This window comes from Phyllobates terribilis, unplaced genomic scaffold, assembly GCF_046119375.1.
Source record: "Phyllobates terribilis strain yellow unplaced genomic scaffold, ASM4611937v1 Scaffold_1__5_contigs__length_1240528914, whole genome shotgun sequence".
Classification (NCBI taxonomy): Eukaryota; Metazoa; Chordata; class Amphibia; order Anura; family Dendrobatidae; genus Phyllobates; species Phyllobates terribilis.
In genome coordinates this window covers 5,109,463-5,129,443 of record NW_027362761.1, presented here as the reverse complement: position 1 = coordinate 5,129,443, position 19,981 = coordinate 5,109,463, and the positions used below count along the sequence as shown (strand labels likewise).

Below are 19,981 nucleotides of genomic sequence, written 5' to 3'. Positions count from 1 at the left end.
TGGCTTGGGCATGTATGTCTGCCAGTGGCACTGGGTCAATAGTGTTTATTGATGATGTGACACAGGACAGAAGCAGTCGAATGAATTCTGATGTATTCAGAGCCATACTGTGTGCTCAGATCCAGCCAAATGCAGCCAAACTGATTGGTCGTCGTTTCATACTACAGATGGACAATGACCCAAAACATAAAGCCAAAGCAACCCAGGAGTTTATTAAAGCAAAGAAGTGGAATATTCTTGAATGGCCAAGTCAGTCACCTGATCTCAACCCAATTGAGCATGCATTTCACTTGTTAAAGACTAAACTTCAGACAGAAAGGCCCACAAACAAACAGCAACTGAAAACCACCGCAGTGAAGGCCTGGAAGAGCATCAAAAAGGAGGAAACACAGCGTCTGGCGATGTCCATGAGTTCAAGACTTCAGGCAGTCATTGCCAACAAAGGGTTTTCAACCAAGTACTAGAAATGAACATTTTATTTACAATTATTTAATCTGTCCAATTACTTTTGGTCCCTTTAAAAACAGGGTGGCACATGTTAAGGAGCTGAAACTCCTAAACCCTTCATCCAATTTTAATGTGGATACCCTCAAATGAAAGCTGAAAGTCTGAACTTCAACTGCATCTGAATTGTTTTGTTTAAAATTCATTGTGGTAATGTCTAGAACCAAAATTAGAAAAATGTTGTCTCTGTCCAAATATATATGGACCTAACTGTATATAGGAGGACTGTGGGGGGATAGCATACTGTATATAGGGGGCTGTAAGGGACATCATACTGTGTAAAGGGAGTTGTGGGGTCATCAAACTGTATATAAGGGGCTGTGGGGGACACCATACTGTGTACACAGAGCTGTGGGGTTATCATACTGAATTTAGGGAGCTGTGAGGGCCATTATACTTTATATAGGGATCTATTGGCCCATAATACTGTATATAGGGATCTGTAGAGCTATCGTACAGTATATAGGGAAAAGTGGGGCCATCATACTACATATTGGGATCCATCAAACTGTGTATAGGGAGCTGTTGGACTATCTTACTGTTTGGGAAGCTGTGGGGGTCAACATACTGTGTATGGGGGGCTGTGGGGAATCATTACAAGAAGGCACAATGGGGGATAATTATCATTATAGGGAAGCAAAGGGTTACAATATATTAAAATTAACATAGAGCTCAGGTACAATACTGACCAGAGGCAGTGTGGAGGGTGTATTATTTCCATACAACATGGGTTGTGCATTTTGCATTAAAGGGGATGTCCCACGAACTAAGTACATTTTAATTAATAGATCTTGGAATAATAATAAGTTTCACAATTGGAATTGTTAAAAAAAATTGTTCCTCAGAAGGGGGGGCGTGTCTAGCTGCTGAAGGAGAAGGACATCAAGCTGGGAGCTCCCTGAGTCTAACTCTCAATTTCAGCAATTAAAACAAGTTTCTCGGGTCCATCCACCGTTCTAACATCTCAGGTGACAACCCAGGATCGGAAGGCATCCCGTGGAGAGCCTCCAAGAGCAGCGTTACCAATTTCTGAAGTCGGGCCTACCTGGATCCCTGAAGCCGCGGTCTTTCCTGCTGGGCAGTCCCGGAGCGCGCCCAGGAGGGTGCCGGCGGTCCTGACTGGGGAGGTCACGCGGAGGCTCTGAGGATCACTTGGGGCTCGGCTCCCTCCTGCCGCAAAGGACAAGAGATGGTGACCGGAGAGAAGCGCTGCGACTGCTGAGTCGCTGCCCGGTAAGATCCGGAGCGGAGGTAGGGGAAGAACCTGACGCCCAGCCCCACGCTGTGTGACGCAGAGTCCCGGACCCACGCTTACACAGTTCCCCCGCAGACACCTGAGGCGCACACGGGCCACAGAGGAGAGGACACCGGAGCTGCTGGCGGTCGCAGAGGCTTGCCCTCTGAGCCGCATCTGCCGCCTGATAGGGGTTTCCCGCCACAGAAGCGCCCGGCCTCTTTGGGAGAGTGAGACCCGAGGAGAAGCTGGTTAATAGCAACACAGACTGACAGAGGCCACAATAAATTTACACTGGGCAATCCAATAGAACCAGGTCCTATATGTGGTATCACCCTTCCACTATAAAACCTCTATAGACACATAGATACTGCTCCATAGGTGGGAAAAAAAAGCCAGTGCACATGAAAATCCTGCTGTGGGCTCCTTTTCTCCATTTCCTAATATACAGAAGCTCTCTAATATCACCATCGCAGAGTATCTGGCGGCATCTTGTGGATATATCCAAAATAACACCATAACCAGTCTTAACCCAGTACCGCATCCAAGATTTATTACTGCTACCTTCTATTACCCAGTCAAGGTGTGGCATAAAATCTATAAATGGACAATAGGCAGTTTGCTCTGATGACCATCAAATAAGAACGACCTGCAAAATATGAATCTGTAAGTCTTCTGGTTCAGGCGCCGACCATGTGAATTCTATTTAACCGCTTATGTTCTCCCCTATGGTTTCCCATTTAACCATCTGATCCCCACATTCAGAACCCTCAATGTCTTTGTTATCATCACCCAGCTGAATGCTGTCTTTAAATACCAACTTTTGTGTTTATGGATCGCTACCTCCTTCATAGTGGGCAAAAGCAGCCCACCTTTTCTCGCCATATTGACATTTCTAATCATACCAAGATGGCCTCAATTCTTGATCAAGAGAAACAACTCTCCCAAATAGATGGTGACGAGGAGGCATGCCACTTCCCTAGACCACCCCGCACCTCTTTGGTAAGGAAAGGGGACACACAAATGGACCCATCGGACCTGGCAGCTGAGATCACGGCTAAATTACCGGAAATTAATTCTATCATTCAATCTACACTTAATTCTGCCCTGATGGACTTACAGGTTAGGCAAGATGAACAAGCCGAACAGCTGACTGATTTAGAATCGCGGGTATCGACCATTGAGGTTGACTCAAAGGAGGACCAAGCAAAAGTGACAGCTATTGCTCGTGAAAACATGATCCTGAGAGACCATATTGATGACCTGGAGAATCGCTCCCAGAGGAGCAACTTGCATCTGGTGGGACTACAGGAATCACATCCCCAAAGTGTACTGAAACCACTATGTGAAAACCATATCTCAAAGGCTCTAAAATTACCTGAGGGCAGAAAGGTGGAAAGAGTACACAGGATTGGCCCCCCCACCCTCAACATCCTTGAACCAGGACACATCCAGACCTAGACAGGTCATCATAAAATTCCTGGATTTTAACAATAAAGCAGACATTATACGAGCTTATAAACAACTCAATCACCTGTTGGTCCTAATTCTTATCAACAAACACTTCTCACACCAGATTATCAGCCAACAAACAGATAATGAGGGTAGATTGGTTCACTTAACAATATCTACGCCCTGCGGGGTTTTATCCATTTATAATGTATATGCACCTAATGTAGGAAATAAATCCTTTTTCAAACAGTTGGAAACTAGACCCTAAAGCCCCCGTCTCACATAGCGATATCGCTGCTGAGTCACGGTTTTGGTGACTCACCAGCGACCTCACCAGCGATGTCGCTGTGTGTGACACTTTGCAACGATCAGGCCCCTGCTGTGAGGTCGCTGATCGCTGCAAAGTGTCCTGGACCATTTTTTGGTCGTTGGCCTCCCGCTGGCCAGCACACATCGCTGTGTGTGACCAGCGGGACCAACGATCTGGCTGGTAACTATGGTAAACATCGGGTTACTAGGGGCACGCGCGCACTTAGTAACCCGCTGTTTACCATGGATACCACTCTGCTACGGTAAGCGGAGGCTCCCGCGCACCGTAGCAGAGTGGTATCCATGGTAAACAGCGGGTTACTAGGGGCACGCGCGCACTTAGTAACGCGATGTTTACCATAGTTACCAGCCTGCTCCTGCTTGCAGCAGGCTGGTAACAGGAGCAGGACATAGTGGAACGATCCTTTCCACGGTATCGCTGCTCCCCTGATCGCTGGTGAGCCTGCCTGTTTGACAGCTCACCAGCGATGTATTAGCGATGCAGCAACGATCCCTGACAGGTCGTATCGTTGTCGGGATCGCTGCTGCATCGCTTAGTGTGACGGGGCCCTAACTCCAATAAAATAGTAGGGGGTGACTTCCAATTCAGTAGTGTCGGTACATGAAGACAGGAAAAATACAGTAAACAACTACACATGACAAGATGCTATCACCTCTCATGTCCAAATGTCACTTAGTCGACTCATGGAGGTTCCTTAATCCTAGCAATAGAGAATTTACGCATTTCTCACACGCCAACGATTCATGGTCTCGAATTGATTATATGTTTGTCTCCCCTTCCCTGTTGGCCAAATTCATCTCTGTACACATAGACAATATCGCTATTTCGGACCATGCTCCAGTAATTCTGGAACTATCACAGTCTTTTCCCAGAGGCACAGATTTTCTATGGAGATTTCCAATTACTTCTGTAAAGATGGTTCCTTTACCTTCTCCCTCAAATTATGGTGGCAAGAATTTATTTCAGACAATGCGGAACACCAAAACGACCCACTATTACTGTGGGAGAAAGCCAAGGCGGTGCTCAGGGGGAAAATTTTGGCGTATACATTTTCCCACAAAAAAAAAAGTTCTAAAGAGATATGGTGAACTCTCTACTGACTTAAAATAAGCCTACCCAAATTCTTGCTTGACCCATCCATCATAAATAAAAACTACTGGTCGCGAAAACAAGTGGAATTCAATCAATAAGCAGACTTGAGGGAAAAATTTCACTTATCCAAATCTGAAGCTTATTTTTATAGATTCGGAAATAAATCAGGGCGGATGTTGGCTAATTTAGCTAAGGGGATGAGAAAACCACAGGGAATTTTTCAATTAAAAAGTAACAACGGGGAAATCCACACCAACCCTAAAACAATAAACGAGATATTAGGTTCTTTTTATTAGCCCTATCAGACCTCTGCAAAAATTCAAATCAAACCCCTTCCTCCTCAATTACCATTTTAGATAAAGTTAAGCTACCCATCTTCTCAGAGGAACAAAAAGGTATTTTAAACAAACCTCTCTCTTTGGAAGAGGTCACGAATACAATTAAGAACCTAAAACCGAACAAAGCACCGACCCAGACGGTTACACAAATGAATTTTTCAACTCTCAGAGAGGAAATTTCCCCATTATTGGAATCAATTTTTAATAAACTATCTCAAGACGACCCCATTTTTTCTTCTGCAAACACAGCGTATATTAAATTACTATTAAAACCAGATAAAGACCCACTATCCCCCAGCTCATACAGACCAATCTCTCTCATTAATACTGATATTAAGATCATATCTAAAATAATGGTCGACAGACTGGCCTCCATCTTACCCCATCTCATTTCTCCTGCCCAGGTGGGCTTTGTAAAAGGTTGCTCGGCCACTCTAAATATCAGAAAAGTACTACTGGTACTAGATAAAATTCACTCCCTACCAGATTTAAAGGGCTCCCCAGCGATTGTAAGAGCAAATTTTGGCTCTTACTCATGGTTTAAAATCAATGTTAAAAAATGTGAAATACTCACATTAACCGAGAAGGGAATAAAACTCTGCCCAGATGGGTCTTTAAATGGTATATTCCTAGCACCCCCACATATCACCTACCTGGGAATTAAAATCGGCCATTTGCCTTCATCTATATACACCTTAAACTACCCTCCTCTTATATAAAAAAAATCGTCAATCAATTAAAGCCATGGCAAGATTTGCCTCTATCTTTTATGTGTAGGGCACATTTGGTAAAAATGATCAGTACAGCCAGGATTTTGCATCAACTACAAACCTTACCATTACTCCTGAAACACACGGACATAACTATGCTCAATAGGGCCTTTCAGTCACTTTATTTGGAAAGGAAAACGTCCCAGGATTAGTCTGAGCAAACTTATGGCTTCCAAAGATGACGGAGGCATTAATTTCCCAAGCATCAGAAATTACAATCTTGCTTGCCTTTTCCGGTATATAATAGAGATGTACATAAGAGACGTACATATTCTGACTACACGTTGGAAGCAGATTATGCCATCGCGGGCCGCTCACAGGCAGCACGTGACCAAGTGAGGCGTGACTCAGCGCTGGTGTCCCCACGGAGGCTGCTGGGTTGTGGGCGGGGTTATCACACACATCACACCCAGCATCCAACGCGCGCTTTCCCAATGAATGGGGAGAGGGAGAGCGCGCGGTGGATGCTGGGTGTGACGCGTGATAACCCCGCCCCCAACCCAGCAACCACCGTGCAACGCAGAAGAGGGACCACCGGCTGCATCCAGAATCATGACGTGACATCAGCGGATGTCAGAGCCGGCAGCAGCCGGGGGTCACGTGATGTCTGTGATTGGCCAGTGATAGCTCCGCTCACAGGCAGAAACAGCAGAGGGAGGTAATTAGAAAGAAGCTTCTATTCAGCATAAAAACACATTGGGCTATTTTGAATATTAGTGGACAACCCCTTTAAGTTTTATACTTTCCTTGGGTACATGAATTTAAATTACTGTTTTTGAATGTATAATCACCACTTGGTTAAAACAATTCACATGGATTTTTGATATGTTTACAACTTATCACTATTGAACCTTTACAGTTTTGGCCGAAAGTGTTGGAACCCTTGAAATTGTTCCGGAAAATAAAGTATTTCTCACAGAAAATAATTGCAATATTTTAGTATACTTTTTCTACATAAGGGTCAAGAAAAGCAGCATTCACCAAATCCTATTCTTAAAACTCCTTTATTCCAAAATTCAGGCCATTCATGTGGTGAAGAGCTGTGGAAACGCTGTCGTTCACTCCTCTCCCGCTCACCCCCTGCACACCACATGAATGTCCGGAGTTTTGGAATAAAGGAGTTTTAAGAATAGGATTTGGTGAGTGCAGCTTTTCTTGACTCTTATATAGAAATTTCATTGGATCTCAGCAGAGCACCTGATATACTGACCAATCCATATTTGAGGGATAAAAAACAATAGCGTATGGTTGTTTGGTGCCGTGAAGCTTCATCTCAATTTATACACGTTTATTTCCTTTGTGTGTATTTGAACACAAGAAACAGAAAAAAGGCAAATTGGACATAAATTTCACACAAAGCCCCAAAAAAGGGCAGGACAAAATTGTTGGCACCTTTCCAAAAAAGTGGGTAAACAACTTTGTTTCAAGCATGTGATGGTCGTTCAAACTCACCTGTGGCAAGTAACAGGTGTGGGCAATATCAAAATCACACCTGAAACCAGATAAATAGGGGAGAAGTCGACTCAATCTCTGCATTGTGTGTCTGTGTATGCCACATGGAGGACAGAAAGAGGAGAAGAGACCTGTCTGAGGACTTGAGAACCCAAATTCTTGAAAAATATCAAAAATCTCAAGGTTACACTTTCAGCTCCTGAGATCTTGAAGTTTCTTTGTCCAGAGTGCGCAACATAATCAAAAAGTTTACAACCCACGCCACTGTATCTAATCTCCCTTGATGTGGATGGTAAAGAAAAAACGATGACAGGTTGCAAGGCAGGATAGTCCGGATGATGGATAAGTAGCCCCAACCAGGTTCCAAAAAAATTCAAGCTCTCATTCAGGCTCAGGGTGCATCAGTGTCAGCACGAACTATCTGTTGACATTTGAATGAAATGAAATGCTATGGCAGTAGACCCTGGAGGACCCCTCTCCTGACACAGATGAAAACATGGGTCTTCCAGCAGGACAATGACCCCAAACATGCTTCAAGAAGCATACAGAAATGGATGGAAACAAAGCGCTGGAGAGTTCTGAAGAGGCTACCAATGAGTCCGGATCTAAATCCCATTGAACACCTATGGAGACATCTTAAAATTGCTGTGGGAGAAATCAACCCTTCAAATATGAGAGACCTGGGGAGGTTTGCAAAAGAAGAGTGGTCCAAAATTCCAGTTGAGAGGTTTAAGAAGCTTGTTGATGGTTATAGGAAGGGATTGATTGCAGTTATTTATTACAAAGGGTGTGCAGCCAAATATTAAGTTGAGGGTGCCAACAATTTTGTCCGGCCCATTTTTGGGGTTTTGTATGAACTGATGTCCAATTTGCCTTTTTTCTCTTTTTTTGTGTTGTTCCAATACACACAAAGGAAATAAACATGTATATAACACTTGTGTAATTGCAATAATTTTCTGGGAGAAATACTTAGTTTTCTGGAACAATTTCAAGGGTGCCAACACTTTCAGCCATGACTGTATGTTAATTCATGCTTTACCTGTGGGTGTCACTGCTTATTGATATTCCTCCATTATGTTTTTTCCTCCTTACTAGACCTTGATACTATATATGTATTGTAATTTTTAATATTGTCCTAAAAAAAATATTTTAACCCCTTTCCAACATGTGATGTACATGTTCGGCACATATCAGGTCTCTCCCTTCAGCGCAGGCTCTGCCGATGAGCCCGCACCTTTCCGGGAACATGAGAGCTGATCTGATTAGCTGTCATGTGCCCCTAACAGCGATGATGATTATCGCCTGTGTGTAGCAGAACATCGCAGCTTTTAGTCTCCCATGGACACTATTGAAGCATGTAAAAAAAATGGGGAAAAAAGTTTTAAAAAATCTAAAAAAAAACCCTGTAAAAATATAAAAGTTCAAATCAATCCACTTTCCCCCATTGAAAATAAAACAATAAAAGAAAAATCAAATATACACATATTTGGTATCGCCGCGTTCAAAATCGCCCTATCAATATAAAAAAAAGAATTAATTGGATCGGTAAACGGTTTAACGAGAAAAAAAATCAAAATGGCAGAATTTCGTTTTTTTGTTTGCCGCAACATTGCAATAAAATGCAATAACAGGTGATCAAAACATTGATACCCAAAATGGTATCAATAAAAACATCAGCTCGGCGCACAAAAAATAGGCCCTCACCTGGCCCCAGATCCTGAAAAATGGAGACTTTACGGGTTGCGGAAAATGGCGACTTTTTTTTTTTTTTTTTTTTTTCTTATAACAAACTTGGGATTTTTTTTTCCACCACTTACCGTATTTTTCGGACCATAAGACGCACTTTTTTCCCCCAAAATTTGGAAGGAAAATGGGGGTGGGTCTTTTGGTCCGAACATTATTTTACCGGTGGTGGTGGAGCGGGGATCGCAGGGTCCTCCGGTGGCGGCAGAGGTGAGATGCAGCTGGAGCCGGGGTCTGTACCTGTGCTGGTGTGCCTGGTGTCGGGTGGTGAACCAGAGGAGCCGGGGCCTGTGCTGGGCTGTGAGTGGCGTCCGGCAGTGAGGCAGAGGAGCCAGGGCCTCTGCCGGGCTGTGAGCGGTGTCCGGCGGTGCGGCAGTGCAGCGTTTGCGGCTTCCGGTGGCCGCTGCCATCTTCCTGAGGCCGTGATCCATGGGAAAATGGCCGCCTGAGCAGGCGGGAGCTCCGGCTGCCATTTTCTTGTAGATCACTGCCTCAGTAAGATGGCCACGGCCACAGGAAGCCGCACACGCTGCTCTGCCGCATCGCCGGACGAAGCTCAAAGCCTGGCACAGGCCCCGGCTCCTCTGCGTCACTGCCGGAAGCCACTCACAGGTCCAGGCCCCAGCAAGTCCACAGGCCCCAGCAAGTCCACAGGCCCAAGGCAGGCCCACAGGTCCCAGCAAGTCCACAGGCCCCAGCAAGTCCACAAGCATCTCACCTCTTCTGCTGCCGCTGGGTTCCTGAGGCAGGGAACGGAGGGACCTGCGATCCTGCTCCACCATCACTGCAACTCACAGCTGCTGAAGGACCCTGCCTCCTGCTCCACCACCCCCCAGGTAAGATACCTAATCAGACTATAAGACGGACCCCATCTTATAAAAATTTTTTTTTTCCTATTTTCCACCCCAAAATTTGGGGTGCGTCTTATAGTCCGAAAGATACGGTAAATAAAAATCTACAAACTTGTAATCACCTAGAGAATCATAATGGCAGTTCAATTTTAGTATTCAGTGAACACGGTAAAAAAAAACAAAAAAAACACAACTGTGGAATTGCACTTTTTTTACAATTTCACCGCACTTGGAATTTTTTTACCGTTTTCCAGTGCACATTATGGTAAAACCAATGGTGTTGTTCAAAAAGTATAACTTGTCCCGCAAAAAATAAGCCCTCACACGGCCATATTGACGGAAAAAATAAAAAAGTTATAGCTCTGGGAAGAAGGGGACCAAAAAATGAAAACGCAAAAACGGAAAATGGCCCGTGGATGAAGGGGTTAATATTGCTTGGTGGTTTGTGGCTACTCCAACAGTGGTCTTTTGTTCGAACAGTTTGTAGAAGTACACCACCTCCTTTTTCTCTTTACATATAGGGGGAACTTTTACTCTTGTTACATTCCTAACCTGGTTACATATTATGTACTATATGAATGTTTAGTTAGTAAATGTATATGGTTTGTGTAGAGTTGGGGAATGTGAGGAGGGTTTATAAGCAATGAGCCAAAGATTTGTCTGTTATATTTTGCGGGGATAAGTTATTGATGAAAGAAGTGGCCATGACCGCATGGAAAAGAAAAGCGAAAATTAATAACTATGATTATCGAGAATGTCACTGGTACAGGGTACACACAAACGGTCACCAGAGCACTGTTGCAGAAATTATATTAGCATTATATGGTCACTGTATGGTGGTAATATCAACTTCAGTACAGTGGTTTTCATTAGTAATCAATATGGCAGTATATGCTGGAAATATTTTCCTATGGACTGGTGATATTATTGGTCTATTATATTAAAATGTTGATGCCAACATAGGTCTTGGTACAGTCATGCTAGTTACAAAGGTTGTCCAACCCGGAGTAAATTGTTGGTAAGCACCACAGCTTGCCAAATCCTAACAGTGTGTAACTTGCACACTGTTAGGATTCAGCCATGCTTTCCGCTTTCAGCGGTTGCAGTGTAATCACAAGTATGCAATTTGTATACTAGCAGTCATGTCTTGACTAGAGTAGTACATTGAGAAAAGCGGCTGAGACTCTATTCAACACAATCACAAGTATGCAAATCGCATGCTTGCGATCACATAACTGCTGGAAGTACGTAGAGCTAATTCCTAATGTGTATATTACACACCGTAAAGATTCGGTAGACTGTACTAATCCTAGTTAAAAATGTACTCAGGGGTGTAAAATCCCTTTAATGATCAGTATGATGGCATTATTCAGTCCCTGTGTGGTGGTATTATGTAATCATGGCATAGATGTATTATTTAATTCTTTATGCACGTATTATTGGTAATATTTGTCTTGTAGTAATCTTGACTACCTCCAGGCAGGGTAATAGAGACCACCATCTGGGGAAGGATGGTTGTCGGGTGGGGGGTGGAACATCAGCCTGTGTGCTTTCTAATGCCAGGGCTGAACTTCAAAGTGTACGTTATTAGAAGAAAAACATACTCGCATAGTCAGGAATATATTTATTATATGATTCTGTGATAAGTGCTTCAAAGGCAAAAACGCTATTTTGGTATCAGAATCACTATAATAAAAATAGTTTATAATAACAGTAAACAAAAATAAGTAATTGAGAAACAAGCATGAATGGTAAGAGCCATGAAAGGTTCATGTTGATTATTTATTGTCCAAATTGGCATAATAAATTACATAAAATCAATGCACAAAAATCAATACATATATAACTAATCAGTATCCATGTGCTAAATAAATAAATAGATAAAGATTTATTGTATGAATATATAAAATATTGTATGCTGAAACCACAAATTGTATTGCAAAGCTGTATAGTACATTCATTAAAATTATGGGCAAGTATTATAAGTGACTAAGTTCCTGTTTGCCAATCTTTTCTTAAAGAAGCCCTCCTATGAATATTTCTTCTCTAAATATGTGTATGTAATGTAGTGTGTCATAATATACAAGTGCTTCTCACTACATTAGAATATCATCAAAAAGTTAATTTATTTCAGTTCTTCAATACAAAACGTGAAACTCGTATTGTATAGATATTATTACAAACTGAGTGATCTATTTCAAATGTTTATGTCTGTTAAATACGCTGCAGAAACGCTTGGTAGAAGGTCTGCCATGTTCCCCAATGATAATCCGCATGTGCTGTGCACATGCTGCGCAAATTTCTGCTGCAGATTATCATTGTGGAAAAAAACGCAGCACTACCAATTATTTTGCGGAAGTGCAGCGTTTTCGCCGCCATGGACTTGCATTAGAACGCGCCAATTCTGCATCTGTACTTGCGTAACTGGTGCGTTCTAATGTGCGGATGGTACCCTGGTGTAGAGGAGAGGAGAGTCTCATCCACACCCAGGTACCATTAAAAAAAGCATAAAATAAAAAAATAAATATATATTTACCTTCCGGCGGCCAGCGCTGCGCTCCTCCTTGCTTCCCAGCATGTCGTCAGAGTCATGTGACTGGTCACGCGACGCTAACGTCGGCAGGTCCTTCAGTTACCACGGCCGGCAAGGGAGAACAGAGTGAAGCAAGACAGCGAGGGCCATCGGAGGGTAAGTATACATTTATTTTTTTATTTTTTGACATTCTCTGGGGTCACACTACATAAATCCATCCCGGTTGCATGGATTTATATAGTGTGACCAAGTTGTCAAGCACTTTCCAAGTGATGCTAAAATCTCTTGGAAAGCGCTTGTCAACCCGCATGCGGAAATGCATGTGAAGAACGCTTCACATCTGCTTGTCCCTGGCAGGAAAAACGCATGTACAATCCGCATATACAATCCGCATGCGTTTTTTTCTGCCAGGGAAATGCAGAAACGCTCAGGAAAAAATCCTGAGCATTTCTGCATCATGGGCACATAGCCTAAAGAGAGTTTCCTCACAGTGAGATAGAAGATGACAGTGCTGCTCTTAAGATTCTATGGAGAAGAGAGGGGGTGGGGGAGTTAGAGGCAGAGCCTGACATTCTGCTGCAAGATCGACTAGCATGACAATTAAACTTCAACTTTTTATGCACTGGTCTCATAGAATTTATCACGTTGACTTGAACAAGAGACTGTGATGACACAGCTTCTAATCTTAATTAGCCAAACATCTAGATTTGTTAGGCCAAGAGAAATACACTATTGTGTTTGTGTTGACTTGAGAATTTGTGTGTGTTTCTTTGGTGGGTCAAGAAGGACATATTAGTATTTGACCTGAATGTTGACTTCTATTGGTCTGTGAACAATGTTGTTTGTTACTATGCTAATTGCATATTGTACTAAGCCAGCTAGTTGTTGACTTACAAGAGCGGGGGATACCAACTACGTAAATTGATTAAATGCTGAAACAATGAGATCTGGGCCCTGCACCTTTCCCTCCGACCTGTAAATAATGACCGTACACAGATGTAAATACAAAAAGGGTTTTCTATCCTGCTGCAAGAAGAATCAGAGAATCTGAGAGACTATTCAGGACAGTAGTTTGGTAGCATGGCTCCATCCAGAGAGACACAGATTTGAATTCTACAGGATTCCAGCCTAAAAGTACATGGCCCTGACTGGAAGGATACAGATCTGCTCTATTGACCATCAGAGAACCCATGGATACATTAGGGGAAACCAGCTTGGGACAATGAGGTCACCTGGCCTAATGGATATGTTGTTTGGGCTTGCCAGTTGGAACCCTCGGTCACCTGGAACCCAAGGAGACGTTTGGAGAAGTCAGATTGGGACCAGTCGGTCATCTGGCCTCATGGAAACTCTCAGAGAAGCCAGGGTGGGACCCTCAGGTCTCCTGGCCTTGTACCTCAATGGATTGTCAGCTTCCTGAGCTTGTCGCTACCTCCTCTCTGTGGGGGCCCGCCAAAAGAGGGGGGGGGGGGGCACTGGTTGAGGTAGCTGGCCCTGGAAGTCCCAACTGATCTATTTCCGGCGGGCCAGCGGAGGGGTCATACATTGTAATTTTGCACCATCTTTGGTATTTGTTGGGGCTGTTCTATGTGTTTTTTGTCTGCTTGGTGGTTCAATAAAGTATTGCCACACTGTTTACCCCTCACCCTGTGTTGTCTGAGTAGTATTATGCCCATGGAAGACCCCGGGTCTTTACAGAGACTATTTCAATATTTGTATTTTTAACTTATCACTAAGGGTTTGAGCTGTCTGAAATGTTTTTCTTCTAAAAGGGTTATAATGGGTTACAATAATAAAAGAAAAAGTCATACTCACCTTACATGTGACCACAGCAGGCAATTGCAGGATTAATAGAAAGCTTGTATTAGAATCATTTGCTTCCTACAGACTTTGAACCTGTGTTGTATAGGCTAGCCATCCACATGACATTGAGACACAATTGGTTTACGCTATATGTGTCAAATATTAATGTGAGTTACTTCTTTTCCACACAGGTCACAAGTTTCCAGTCATGCTGAAAATGGTATGTGATCTGCAGGCTGGATGTTATAGAGCTGGAGGAGAAGATCAGATTGATATCATTTTTGTGGGAAAAAGTTCAGAAAAACATTGAATAGTTGTATGCCTATGAGTCCAATGGGCAGTCCTATTCAGTGATTGACAGTCTCCACTGTATGACTGGTGCAGAGATAGCTGTCAGTCACTAGTAGAACCACCCACTGGACTCATATGCATACATGCACCAGGGATTTCAATGAATAAAATACAAGTTATATGGAATCTTTTCCAACGAACTTACAATGCATAACACTCTCCTCAGCTTCTCCTTCTCCATCTCGAGCTGTCTACAAATCACACTGTATGTGCCTGACTTTTTTTTTTTATAAAGGGTTTGTTCATGGTTATGATTTTATGGAACTATCCTTAGGTCAATATCAAATTTGTGGGGATCTGACAGTCGGCAACCCAGGGCTTAGCTCCACCAGCGGCTGAATGTATAAAGTGCATGGATTGGAACGGCACAGCACTGCTCCGTGCACTGTTTAGTGGCCGTCGCTGAGAAGTGCCGCTTAGCTACTACGTCATCTCTCAACATAACGCATTCAGCAGCTGCAGATCTCAGCAATGCTCATTAAACAGTTTATAGAGCTTGGCGGTTCTGTACACTGTGTACATATGGCTGCCATTGGAGTTGAAAACAGCTGATAGTGGGGTTACTGGGTGTCGGACCCTCAATGAACTGATATTGATGACCCATCCTAAGGATAGGTCATCAATATAAAAGCAGTTGACAACCCTTGAAATTTTTGAGAGCTTCTTTAGCAAACTCAGCTGTACCATTATGAGTAGCAGTGTACAAGAAAGATATAGCTGAGCTGAAACGGGTTCAAAGAGAAACAACCAAATTAATAATGAAATAATTTGGTTACAGCACCCAAAAAGAGGATTGTGATAGTTACTGATGTTAAAATGCTAACTAGAACGTCAATGGTCCAAAAATGTCTATTCTGAATTTCCATCTTTATGCCCTGGGCAACTTTGTAATTAGGTGTCAATTCTCCAACAGCTTCTATCAGTGCCATGGATTCAGGACATCTTCAGAAGGCAGCGATACAAGAAACTGTAGTAAGTGACTGCAGCACCACCCCTGATCATGTCCTGTCCCAGGAAGGGTGATAGATGTTGCAGGGAAGTGAGTGCAGCCCCAGCCTCCTGTAACGTCCTGTTTGAGACTCCTCTCAAACGAAATGTCACTAGAAGTGAAGTGAAAAAAATCACATTTAAGGATTACATAGGGTGACGTGTAGGGTATTGTATAATAAAGCTAATTAAAAAACTGAATAGGGTGTAAAGATAGATCTTTAAAAAGGACATTTTAGGTATCGGACCACCCCTTTAACCTTTAGAAGAGGGTGAAGAAATCCAATATGAGTATATTTTTCCAATTCTCCAATGATCACCTGTTGACGTTCTTGTCATGCTCAATCTGATGTCTAAGATGAATGTACACCCACCTCAAATCTCTGGGAGTTTACTTTCTTGCCTCGCTTGTTCCAGGTGACTCTGGGCTTGGGATCACCAGTAGCTTGGCACACGAAGGAAGCCACGCCCCCAGAAACACCAATTTCATCAATGGGCCTTTTGATAAACTCCGGGACACCTTGAGAAGAAACATAACAAATTATTTAAGTAATACCATGTGAATACCACTATGTGTGTGTGAGTCAGTGTGGAAGTACAGGTAATCAGTTCACATATTCGTTATCAAAACATACTTCTTCGTTTGTATACAAAAATAGAAAACACATGTGGTGCTAAACATTGCTATAGAGCCAGAAAACATTTCAGAGACAAATAGTGAGAGGGGCAAAACTGGGTTGTGTGTCAGCTTTTCTAATCATGACCCTGGGATCACACAGCCTTTAAATGGGTTTTCTCATCTTATTAAATGGCTAAAATTGCAAAGTGGGCGGGCGTTCCCGGAAGCTGATGGAGTGAGACGTGTGGTGCCGAGCACTGCTCCCTTACGGCCTCTTATTAAGGTCCCTTTATCAGAAGAAGCCGGTCCAGTGAGCTTAAAGATGGTCAGAAAGACATCACAGCATCTTCTGACCAAAACAGTATCAACTTCGTCCAGTATTTCGGTCTCCAGACCGCTGGACGCCTATCTACAGACAGACGAAACTGCCGCACACGTGGTAATGGCGCCGCTTGCATCACCGCGGGACATGGAGGAACGTATTGTGGATCCAGGGGTGGCGTGGGAAATCCTGGAGTCGTCTTCTTGGTCTCCTGTAACAGTGGGTGATGATTTGACAGGCCCGCAGGCCATTGAAAAACAAAAGGCTGATGCCTATTAAACCTGTCATGTCATTTGTCATATCTAGACTGCCCCCATTGCGTTGTTAGCGATGCAATGTGCATCACTAACACGCTTTTTTCATAAAAATCGGCGCTAATATAATATTTAAAAAGCATTTTATATGTTTATATCATACCTGCTCGTTTAGTTATAGGGGTGTGATTCCTCGCATTTAGTCATGGTTGGCGCTGCCCATGCATTTGAATTCTGCTCCTGGCTTGCGCTGACGTCACTATGCTGCTTTGAATAAATAATTATAATCTTTATTTTTATATAGCGCCAATATGTTCCGCAGCGCTTTACATACATTATCATCACTGTCCCCAATGGGGCTCACAATCTATCCCTATCTCCCTATCAGTATGTTTTTGGAGTTTGGGAGGAAACCGGAGAACTCCGAGGAAACCCACACAAACACGAGGAGAACATACAAACTCCTTGCAGATGTTGTCCTTGGTGGGATATGAACCCAGGACCCCAGCGCTGCAAGGCTGTAGTGCTAACCACTGAGCTTGCTCAGTATGTCATGGCCAGCTGCACTTGTTGCTCTGTGACGAACGGATCCGGCCGCACACAGTGAAGCTGGGAACTACACACAGCTTCACAGCACACGTGTGGCTCCGAGAGCAACAAGCACGGTTGGCCATGACATACTGCGCAAGTGCGGCATAGTGGCGTCAGTGCAAGCCAGGAGTAGACTAAATACGAGGATCACATCCCTATGACTATACGAGCAGGTATGATATAAGTATATAAAGTGCTTTTTACACATGATATTAGCACCGATTTTAATGAAAAAAGAGTGTTAGTGATGCACATTGCATACCTAACAACGCAATGAGGGCAGTTTAGATACTACACAGGACATGACAGGTTCCCTTTAAGGGCCGCAACCCCCCACTTAATGACTTTGCCGTCCCCTTCACTATCGGAGCGGGCTGGAGATGCCACATCGCATCAGGCTGCCTTGGTGTCACAGATGTCACAAGAGGCTCTCCCTCTGCCAAAAGAGCAGAGGGCCAGAAAACAGTTATCTGGGTGCAAACAAATAGTCTCAATGCATTTTTGAGGGAGGTGACCACAGTATAGAGGCAACCCCTCATATGTCTCAATTTGCCTAGGTCTCATACTTGGAGTCATCCTCATTAGATTCTGACTCTGGGAGCTGAGATGGGGATGAGGGAAAACGGCGCTTGTACTTTAAACAACTTCCCACTAAAGCAGATTTTAAATCCCTCATAACCGAAGTAAAAGAAACATGTCGCATGGAGATTGCGACTGTTAGACGAGACATTAAGCTTCTATGTAACAGAGTTGAAAGTCTAGAGCAGTGTTTCCCAAACTCACGGCTCCCACAGGTCACGTTTTCAGGATTTCCATAGTGTTGCACAGATGAGAGAATTCCTGATGCCTTGATACTTCCATCACCTGTGTAACACTAAGGAAATCCTGAAAACGTGACCTGTGGGGGCCATGAGGACTGGAGTTTGGGAAACACTGGTTTAGAGGAAGATCATGATTCAACAAGGACCCATGTATTTCAACCACAATCCACAGTTATGTTATGTCACTACATGAAGCTATTTGTGATTATCAAAACACTTGGATAATAGGGGTCGTAGACATAACATTAAGGTACGAGGTCTCCCTGAACCAACAGCTGCTGAAAATCTCCCAAAGATCCTACACAGGCCATTTTTAACAAAATACTGGGTGCACTGCCATCCCGAGTGATCAAACTGGATAGAGCTCATAGGGCTCTTCATCCGAAAGGATCTTCCCCTCAACCCCGAGATATAACATGCTGTGTAACAGACTATGGACTGAAGGAGGAAATATTGTTCCATGCTAGGAAGCAACGAACCATTGAGTTTGATGGAGCACATCTTCAAATCTTACCTGACCTCTCTTGGGTTACTCTACAGAAACATTGCCTACTTCGTCCTCTTTTATCAACTCTGAGAGACAATCATATTCTATATAGATGGCGGTTCCCATTCAGTCATACAGCCAGAAGAAATGGTCGTTCTTCGATACTTAAATCTCCGGTCTGACCTAGATCAATTTTGCAAAAAAATGTTGCACTTGGCCTCCTAGCTCACCCCAGGACAAGGACCACCAACAGAATATAAAGACACACAGATCTAATGTTCCTGCATGTCCTAACTACAGAGGAGGGCCAATGGACCGACACTTCTGAATGCTCCATCCACATTGAAACATGACCGTATTTTTTTAATTTTTTTTTTGGAAAGGGAAAAAAAATCATTTGATTCACATGGCTGTTGGGGAGCACATGAAGGTTTTTCTTCTCTTTTTGGTTTATTGTGCTTGTGCCTGACTACTGCAGAATCTTCTGGTTCGAATCTTTCCCCCACATTGGTAACAACTTCTAGATGTTAGTTCTTATGTCAAAGATGGACTTCAACAAGTTTTGTAATTTTTTCTTTTTTTTACTTACCACTTTTTGGCTGTTTTTTTTTTCAGAGCTCAAATATAAATGAAGGCACTATTTTGATTGTGGACACGTTGTGTCGTTTGTTATGATGTACTTGACCTTTGTATTTCCTGCACCCTCTTCCCTCTTTCTTTTGCCCATATCTTTTTCCCTTTTCTAGGTACACTCAAAGACATATCCTATTTTGGAGTTGGCAGTCTGGTGGGACACCTTGTTCGCCAATGTTCAAGATTAGCTGGGATTGAGTTGGGTAACTTTTCTTTTCTACATACTCATGATACACAAACGATAGATTTGCCATGGTGCGTCTCATTTCATTAAACATTAAGTGACTTAACACTGATGTCAAGAGGCATTTGCTCCTTCAAGAGTTGAAACCTCTAACAGCAGATGCGGCATTTCTTCAGGAGACGCGTCACCACAGATTGGGATCTTTTAAATTTGCCCAGGGGAGGTTTCTACAGTATATACGGCCCCCCAAAACAAAAAGAAAGCTGGGGTAGCTTTTTTGGATTCTCCTCTTTGGACTCTTTAGGACGACGCGCGTGGCCCCTTCAAGAGGGAGGGAGCGCGCACGCACTAAGCACAGTGACTGGGAAGCTGCGCGCGAAGCGCGCAACAGCAGCAAGGGAGCCGGAGGACGCTGGACCGCGGCGGTGAGGGGAACGGCGTCTCTGCCCGGCGACACTACAGTATCCCCCCCCCTTTACGCCTCCTCTTTTTTAGGCCCACAAGAAATTTTTCTAGAAGACTAAGGTCATGAATGTTCTCCCTGGCTCCCAAGACCTCTCCTCAGGACCAAACCCCTTCCAATCCACTAAAAAGAAAATCTTTCCTCTTACCCTCTTGATGGCCAAAAT

At 43.4% G+C, this 19,981-nt stretch overlaps 1 protein-coding gene across 1 annotated transcript in view; it reads right to left on the bottom strand.

Moving 5' to 3' along the window:
* The window catches only part of PTPRS (protein tyrosine phosphatase receptor type S), a 600,332-nt gene that overhangs the window by 335,818 nt on the left and 244,533 nt on the right, over positions 1-19,981 (bottom strand). Inside the window, exon 3 of the mRNA XM_073652674.1 lies at positions 15,816-15,961. Within this exon, the coding sequence (XP_073508775.1) occupies positions 15,816-15,961 (146 nt within the window). The remainder of the gene's footprint in view (positions 1-15,815; positions 15,962-19,981) is intronic.